This window comes from Bombus fervidus, chromosome 2 (genome assembly GCF_041682495.2).
Source record: "Bombus fervidus isolate BK054 chromosome 2, iyBomFerv1, whole genome shotgun sequence".
Classification (NCBI taxonomy): Eukaryota; Metazoa; Arthropoda; class Insecta; order Hymenoptera; family Apidae; genus Bombus; species Bombus fervidus.
Window position 1 is genome coordinate 16,820,837 of NC_091518.1, and position 10,045 is coordinate 16,830,881.

Consider the following 10,045-nt stretch of genomic DNA (forward strand, 5'->3'; position numbering starts at 1 on the left):
AAAATCGGACCATATGCTATATATACGTCATCTTAAGAGCAACGAATGCTTCAATTTTCTATCTGATTAAACATTGCGTTCAACAGGAATATATAAAAGAACAAAATGATTATAAAACAATTTTAAGCGTCTAAATACAATTAAGAATTATTTTTACGAATGCAATTAAAAACAAACGCAAACTGCGTGCTCGAAATTCTACGTTTCTAAAATGAATTAAAGGGTAACTTTTATTTGAAAATGAGGTTTTATCTAAAAATTTTCATTGGAAAAGGTACAACCGTATCAACGAAATAGAAATCGAGTTACTTCGATCGCTATCACTTTCTTCTATATAGCGTGTTCAGCATTTGATAATACTTTCAATGCACAGATTATGCAAGTTAGAAATTACAAGAATTGCTTCTCATAAAAGACGTAAAAAAGTAATTCAATTTTCAAGAGCTCGTTAATTTAAACTATCGTAATCAGTTACTCGAAAATCTTTAACCTCTTCCCGCTTAACGAGACTAATTAATTAACTCGTGAAATTGAATCTTAGACTTTCAGTTATCTGATAATAGAATCACTTTAGACGATTTTAAACAACTATTCTTGTATCTTCTAAATCACATCTACAAAATTGACAGAAGAAACAGAAATTACTTTCCAATAATTCTTTTAAAGGATCGTTGACACATTCACTGCATATACCACGACTATTATTTATTACGATTATTTATTAAAGGGCTTATACTACAATTAAATACATGATTCATGTATACACATAATCGGAAATTTTAGATTTACTCTTTCAATTAATATCAAATACTTAATAGACAAATACTTTAGAAATTAAACAAACATTAATTACTATTGAGCGATAGTGATAAAAGTTAGCGTGTATTATAAATAAAAAATTACGAAATTTTTAAAAATTCATTCATAATTATATCTGAAAAATGATTCCTTACTATTTACCATAGATAACGAGGAAATTCGATTAGTAGCGAAGATTTATAATACCTTTAACAGTACTATCCCATACGTTTATTATTACGCTACTTTCCTTTGTCATAATATCATTGTACTGCTATACGACTTGTTTCTAAGAGTTATTACTTCCTACCTACTCCCATCAGAACGAGGAATTGTAATTTCTTTTCTTCGCAAACAAAGAAAAATTCGATTACAGAGGGTTAACGATATAAAAGCAGCAGCATGAAAATGCATTTCAACGGTGGCGGGAGTGAAAATAACGTGATGCCATTTCGCATTCCGCAAATAGCGAGTTCTCGCGGAAGAAGAGAGATACTGATGACCGGACATCCGTCTATCTTGGGTGCGCAGGTATACCTACGCGGCTGGTTACGAAAGGAGAACTTAAACTCGATGGAATGTATGGCGAGAAACCGGCTCTCCTCGTGTGAGAGAACGGCCTGCGAAGAAAAAGAGGCTGAGAATGTTTTTGATATTCCAATGCGACCATTTTCTTCATGGATTCGAGAAAACCTTGACACGCGGTTTTGTCACTGTGTAAATGAAATAGCGATGGAATCGATCAGAACAATTGTCATCATTGACCTCTTGTATTAAGGTGGAGAATCAGCACCTGCCATTCTGGTCATTGCTGCGCACCGTCGTTCTCTTCATACATTAATTAATTTTTTTAATTCCGTGTAACTGTCACGTAATATTATGTAAACAGATTGGAACAAAAAAAAAAAAAGAATGTGGCGTCAAGCATATATTGAATACCTAATTTCAGTACATATTGAATATTTAATTAAGATCAGATATAATATCTTCATTCATAAATGTGTAGTTCTTTTCTGCTCTTCTACGAAATGTGATATTTGATTATCAAGGAAATCAAGAAATGTTTAATGTATTTAAATTTTGTATTCGCGTAAAAGGATTCATTTTGTATTCAGAAATTTACAAAAATTATTTACAATAATTATAACAAAATTATGAATGAAGAATTATGCGTCGACCTGCACGATGTTCTAATATAAATCACTCTATTGAAATAATTTTCAATAAGTTAGAAAGCTTTGAGAAGTATACTTGAAATATGAATGTGACTTAAAATAACAAATATTGTAGAAAACATAATACACACAAATGTCAAAAGTGATTAAAGCAATGATCGAAAAACGCGATGGATATACATACTAGGTATAAAACGTACAAAAAAAATCTTTGTTCTGTGCGTATATTTTTAGATTTTAACAAAATGAGGAAATGATGTAAAATAGAAAATACATATACAGGAAGTATAATTTAACCCTGAGCATCTGCTCATGATCTTACTTTATAGTTAATGCTAAAAATAGCCTAAGAACTCCTGTGCAGCATAATACATACTGACGGTTTTAAGTTGTCTACAGTAGCAGTGACTTTTGATAAATATATAGACTTACGTAAGGAGTAATCGTGGGATAAGTTTTTCTTTATGATACAAAATGATAAATTAAAAAACATAAAATATTCGTTTCTTTCTGTTTTTAGTGTAAATTTCATTACCGAAATTTAATTTCGACTGATTAAATTCATTTGAATTCAAATCGCAAAAATTCTAATTCTCAAGTGTAAGTGTATTATTCTATGTACATATTGCTAAACAGAAAGTGCATCTATGTCATTCTGAAGGAAGATAATTTGCTATATCAATGATTTAAAGCCATAATTTCCAGAATCAAATCTTGTATGAATCAAACATTATCATCCTATGAATGATTCATTAAACATGCACCTTGATTATCATCTGGTTTTCAGAACAAGTTTCAAAGCAATATGTGAAAAACACTACGATCTTCCTCGATTTATGTAATTACTATGGAAAACGTTTGACAACCGGCTTGTTCAAAAATTCCAAGGACTGAGTCAGTCCCATCGCTATACGCTGCTAAGGTAAGGCCAGGCGCACGCCCATCCGGTCGTCCAATCAGCGACTGCAACGTCATCTCGTACGATGTAACGGAGAGACTCACCCACGTGGTAAGAGCATCGTGTTATTTTAGTATCGCACCACGAGAAAATCTAATTGCACGATCCTGTTCTCAAACGATCATTCTAGAATTTCACGCCGTGCGTGTTTCATTCTTTATGCGATCGTAAATACCGTTTGCGAATGAAATTAAATAGTTTTTTATTTCAGATTAAATTTATTCATAACTATAAAACCATCGACGTTAATAAAATACAAACTCATCGCGACTGCGCGTCACAACATATGCTGTTGATTTTCAATTCGCTGCAGCTATATTTCGTTTAATTGACCAATTAGGCATCAGAGAAAAAAAGAACATACATCAACTTTTTTCTCTCTTAATATCATTCATCGATATTATTATTTCGATTTATAATTGATCTTATGATTATTTTTAATAAAGAAGTTCAATCCTTTAAATAACGTAAAAATTTGTGAATGAAATACATTGATATCGTTATAAAGAGATAATAAAATCGTCCTTGACGATGAAATCGTAAATTGGACTATTTACGCGATTGATAAGTTACGCAGACATATGTGTCTGATTGAATGAAATCAAGGACACAGTGAACGCTGTGTAGGTCAGTTAATGGTTTAGTCACCAGATGCAGCGTATGTAAACAAATTTACGAATTCACACGCAGTAGCTCGTACAAGATCTCACAGGCGGCTATTATAATTACACTCGCAAAACACGTCAGAAATAGAGCGAAAATATCTAAAGATAGAACACTAACGCCGCCTCCAATGTGCCCGTCTAACGTTTCGAATCTACGTACTCGATTATCGAATTTCGATCAGTAAAATCTTTCCTCGAATACGAAAATTATGCCACCATTACTTTCAATATACCACGCTAGGTCGACTGTTGCGAAAAATCAAATTCTTCAAACATAAATATACACACACCTTTCCCTCGAAATATCACCATTATTGTATTCAACACCACGAATGGAGTTTGACTGTTCGATCGAGATATCGTTCACCGCGAATGAGATAATCTCGCTGTCCGCGAGACCATACGTAAAGAGTATTTCAGAGTGTCTGGCTGAGAAAACACACGAAAGATACGTAAAAGTTACTCACGAGAGTAGAACGCAGTGACGAGTAAGGCAAGCCAAGACAGCTGTTTCTCCATAAGTTTTCTCATTTCTAGCCTTCTTTGACGACAGTTTGTTTCACAGGTTCTGTTTCACTCAGACGAGGTCGTAGCGAAAAACGCGAATGCAATTGACTCGCACACGAGAGCAAAAGTGTTTTCCAAACGCTAACACACGACAGTCTAGAACGAGCGTGTTTCCTCGAAAGGTTAAATAGAATGCAAAGAACGTGTCACACGCACGTTGTTTCAATTTCTCCGATTACTGTAAAACGTTATTCTTAACTCACGAATACCAGTCAATGAACACGTAATCACAATACGACCCGTACTTCGCAACCGGTAGTGCACAACTGACTCTGGGAATGCATTTTGGCGGCAGCAAGCTTTAAAGGCGCTCGCCGAGTGCGCGTGCGCGCATCGCTCACGCCACCGGCTTGTTTGGTGGGGTATTGAGACTACTTCTTTCTCTTTCGCTATAGCTCTGCGATGTTTTGCCGAACTATGTATGTTAATGCCGGTGTCGTTACTCATTGCAGCTTACAGCTTTCGTAGCAGGCTGTGCAAGCTCATTAATCGAAAGCCTTTTCAGAACAACGACAAAGCAGGACCTTGTGTTCTGCCGAGAATGGAATTTAATTAAGAACATGCTTTCATTGTCGATGGACAATAGTGATGGGTAATTAGCGGATTTAGGTGGAATACTAACACGTCTGGGTGTTCACGTATGCAACGGGTGTCCCTGATAATCGTGATGATACAATACGCATCAGATGAAACGTTACGACCATGGGTATCGATCGCGATAAAGTCCGAATTAATGATTGTTTAATTATAACGGAAAATTTTACGAAATATATAGTTTTATATAATTAATCACGTTGTTTCCTTATTTGTCAAATAAGATTGTTGTCATATTATATAATGTAGTGTATAGCATCTATAATTCATTTTTCTGTATTAATTGGACCAATTATTTCACGATACTTATGCTTTATATTTTTGCTATTACGATACTCCATCAAAAAATCATTTATTAAATAATTATCCATAATTGTCTTCTTAATACTTCGCTTTTACATCTACAAAAAAAAAAATCTTTTCACATACCGCATGATTATAATTACTACGGGAAATGAGTAAATAGGAGCTGAAAGCTGATTGTTTTTAATTGAATTGTGTATCGATGAAACTTTTATTGAATTTAATTGAATTATATATACACGTATGCGAATAAATAAGTTTGAGTAGAATAGTTTCACTTTTACAAAATGAAATATCGTTTCGTTTCTTGCATCATTTAAAAATAAGAACATCTTCGCGCCTCGTTAATGTATCACGCCAAATTCGTTTTTAATGACAATATTCTCTCTTTATTGTCAATTCCTTTAAAAATAAATTCTTTAGTGTTTTCAATCGCCTAACATTGGGTTATAAGTCACACAACGCTTTGCGTTAATAATATCTAATTTAGTCTTTATTCTATATCTTTAATCATAAATATTGATGGTCTGTGCCACAACATAAAAATACAAATTAGGACGAAATGTATACTCTGCAATTATTTAAAAATATCTTAAAATATCTTGAAAGTAACTTAGTGTCTTAACTTAAGTAACTCTACTTAAGTAACTTAATATTTTAACTTAAAATGCAAATTGGTTTGTTCATGAAATCAATTAAATTTCATATAAAAAGTAAATTAGAAAAGTAAATTAACTTTCATGTTATTTTAAGACAACGAACTATAAAATATGACCGACATTAAGATCATAATAAACACTGAATAGTATTTAATCTTTATCAACAGAACTCAGATCTTCGTGGATTTATGAAGTTATTCCACGATTTATTCTAAACCTTTTACAGCTACTAGACAAAATCAATAATAATAGACTTATCAAGATTTGATCCTCTGAACTTCGTATGACGGTTCAAAGACCATAGTTTTAAATGCATCATCTTGTCAAGTATCGTAAGAGTTTCATAATTTATTAAATTATAGCCTTATTATTCTTTATAACACGTTTTTATGGCTCTACAAAATATAATTAAATTTGTATAATAATAAACCTAGAACACGTGATCCTCAGGCCTGCGTAATAGTCCTGTGTCAAGGATTTGTTGGATTTATTACAGACATATCTGTATCGCGTCATTGTTATGATAACACTAACTCTAATTGAGGACCAATCACATTAATCACATTATCGATTGTTCGATTACCGATTATCTAAATTATCATCTACAGTCTACATTAAGAGATTTCCATTATTTACATTTGGAAAGTACGTGTAGCAAAATCAGTAAGTGAATCAATGCACTGTGGCGAATACGTTACTAGATCCGATAGGACAAACAGAGATTCCTAACAATTACGCGATAACAGGATTTTCCCTATAAGTAGATTATGTTTGCGATGAAAACGAGAGCATGTTGTGCTGATTTCCGTACAACAGTTCATACATGTCTGTGTCGAAAAAAAATCCATTTCATTTTCCATTAAAAACTCTGATTATGTAACTCTTTCGTATGACAAGAAAGTTGAATGAATGAATATTTTCAGTGATAGAGAAATATTTTTCCTATAAAATTAAAAAAATCCCGAAAAAGAAATAATTGTTTTGGAAAGTGACAATTTTATATAAATATTCGTATGTGTTATAAACAAATTTCGTTTTGAGATTATCGCATGACATATATGTATGTACGTAACATAACATTATTGATGATGATCAGACTTGATTCATATGATAAATAGTACGAAGAAGAAGATGGAAATGTATATAATAATATGAATGAAATCATAAATATAACATGACGTTTAATGATATGTCACAATAATCCAAATTTCAGATTGTAATACCTAATTTTTAAATAAATGATTTTTAAAGCATAAACTTCAATGTTTGTTCATACAGGATGAGAAGATACGTCAAAAATGAAAGCAAAAGTATAAAACGTAATTGCATGGCTTAAACGAACCGCTTAATTTTGTTTCATAATACATTTTTCTATTTATAATCATTTTAAAGTTATTTTAGTCCCTGTTGCACGATATACCTTGTATAAATGCAAACATGTGAAGTAAATTTTCAAAAACAATTTGATGCACAGATACTAGGCGAAAAAATTGTATTTTATGCTTTCGATATATTTCAAAGAATCACTTCCTATCTGTTCGAATAGAACATTCAGCAACATACTGTGTCCTATATAATATTATGATGTATGATTGATATGCTTGATTTGAATAAAGAAGTAGTTAGACTTCAGATAGTTATCCATTATAATCTATAATAAAAGCATGTTCGAAATTGATAGATGTGATCAAATAATGACTATATTTTTCCACACCAGAGAAATTCATACCTCAGCATACACTTGAAAATTTTCTATTGCTTATTCAATATGTCAATTTGGAATAATTGATTAGCCAACCAAATTTCATTCCTATTTAGATCGCAGAAGTCATACTTCTATAGATGCATTAAAAGTGATAGTGAAATGCCTTCGTTCCAATGAAACTAGATTGGAGATTAAGATGTGTATGTTTTAGAAAAGGTAAACGTATCGTCGTTTGATTTGAGTGAGAGGTTTATAAAATTTACAATGGTGAATGGATAGAGTTATCCTCCGATAAATGTCTTAAAACGTACTATGAAATGTAAATGATTACTTAATTATTATTTTCGAAGGAATAATCTAGTTTTTGTTTGTAAATGTTAGAAGTCAATCTTAAACATACATATGTGAAGTAATCAGATTTATTTGAACAATTAAAAACGAAAACATTTATTTAAACGTTGCTTCTTTTATTAATTAACCTCCCTTTTTAACAGATTATGTTTTAACAAATGAATTTCAGGAAAGGATTCATGAATTAATGAATTAAGCTATATAAAATGATACTTTTGATGTTATTATGTTACGTTATGTAGATGTTACAAGAGCTAGCTAATGACGAGATCGCGAAACATACACATGTTCAGGTCTGTTTCATTTGTACTTTTTGTACCATTACGGCAAAGTACCGGAAAATTTACGATTTTCAGCAGTGAAAATAATCCTGTGCAACCATTTGTTCGAAATAACATAAATAACGACGAGAGAAAACACGCTGCAAAAATACTTATTTCAGAAATGCTTTTATATTTTTTCGTTTTATAAAAATACAATTCTCATTATCATAAAAACTTTTATTGTCCTTCGTGTAACAAGGATATTTTACTTTTACAAGGTACAACAACACTGTATCTTTTAACGTAAGAAAATATTATGGAAGAAATATTCTAAAATAATTTCCATTAAATCTTTTATCTTTATCGATAGAATACCGATATTTCTTCATTTCTTGTTTTTCTCGTCGATCCTTTCAAAATAATACGTTTTCATTAAACAGATTAAAAACGGTTGCGGCTAACGATACAAAAAAGGAATGTTAACACTCAATCTACAATTCAAGTCGCACAGGGTCGAGGACATTTAAACACAGGAAAGAATAAAAAAAAGTACAGTAAATAACGTTATAGCAAATTATGGAATTATAGAAAGAAGAAAGTCTTTTTAGTCTCAACAATCGCTGGCGCTACTGGCATGTCAATTATCAGGTTGTAACATAATATTCGTCTCACTCTTCATCGATTGAATGTGTGAGATCCACTTTTTTATTCTTTAGAAATTTCACATCCACATATGTTACATATATTGCTTTAAAAATTATGTTTCAACGGCCATTCTAATAATAAAAACTTAACTGATGCATTAATAATAAAAGTTTTAATTTTAATTCTAACGATACAAATTTTTATCGTGATATGGTATTTTTTTGTGAAATTTTGAGCATGTTAGAAGAAAAAGAAAATTTTCGTCGTATTACGCTTTCCTAAAGCTAAAACTATGTCGCGAGTATTATTCAGAAATGTAAAATAAATGTAGATACAGGCCATATAAAAACTGGAAAATACTATACCTAGTATAATGTAATAAATGAACCAACCCGAATAATAACTTAGTCATTTTATATGTGGCGATCAGTCGACATAATGAAATCAGATTGTAAATTATTGAAAGTGTCTTGTCATGATTTTGCGTGATTACTAATTATAAGTATTTGTCACAACTGGAAATAACCTGGACAATCTACGTAGACGCGTGAATTATATGATTTTGCAAAGAAACAAAGAATATTAGCGAAATAGTGAACCGAGTATTCTATACTTTGTAATGAATGATAATTAATCCAAGTACTTTATTAAAAGTGTTAGAAAATTCTATTGTTTACAAATGTTTCCATTAGACGCATATTACGAGGATTTTGGTTGGCTATACGATTTTCTCATCATTTAAACAATTTTGTTATAATCGGTAAATAAAATAATATAATAAACAACCAATAATATCTTAATATTAAAATATGAAGATCGTGAAGGAAAATGTGACAAATTATATTTTTTGTTTATTACAGAAAATTTTGTCAACTAATACTATATAAAAAAAATTCTGCTCCCATTTGATCTTGGGGTGAAATTTTCGACACGTATAGCGTATAACTGACATAAATCTACGAAATGCGTTTTCTTTTTTCAATTTTTATTACACAGACTCGATTATAAAAAGTGACCTTTACTATTTTCTTCGCGATTCCAACCAATTGCAATTTCAAAATATTTTTACGTGTCATCTAGCAAACTAATTCGTCGTTCTTTTAATTCGTCTTCTCACGTCGTTTGGTCCAATTTAAAAAAATTTATTCTACTTTAAAGGGTGCTTAAATATTTCTGTGAGCCTACTATATATGATTCGCTGTTATTATAGCGAAGAGAAACGCAGTTTCTTTTTATTTTCAATGCAATAGATGTTTTCAACTATAATTAAATAATAATTCAGATAATAATAACCTAATATCACTGAATTCATACTGAGTATTTATTGTATTTGTTATATTCGAATTAAAATTTGCGTGATAT

At 31.1% G+C, this 10,045-nt stretch overlaps 1 protein-coding gene across 1 annotated transcript in view; it reads right to left on the minus strand.

Annotated features, from left to right (window-relative positions):
- LOC139992339 (uncharacterized) overlaps positions 1-4,443 on the minus strand; it is a 74,687-nt gene extending 70,244 nt beyond the window's left edge. Inside the window, exon 1 of the mRNA XM_072013103.1 lies at positions 4,064-4,443. Coding sequence (XP_071869204.1) covers positions 4,064-4,127 — 64 coding nt within the window. The 5' untranslated portion in view covers positions 4,128-4,443. The remainder of the gene's footprint in view (positions 1-4,063) is intronic.
- Between the last annotated feature and the right edge of the window lie 5,602 nt (positions 4,444-10,045).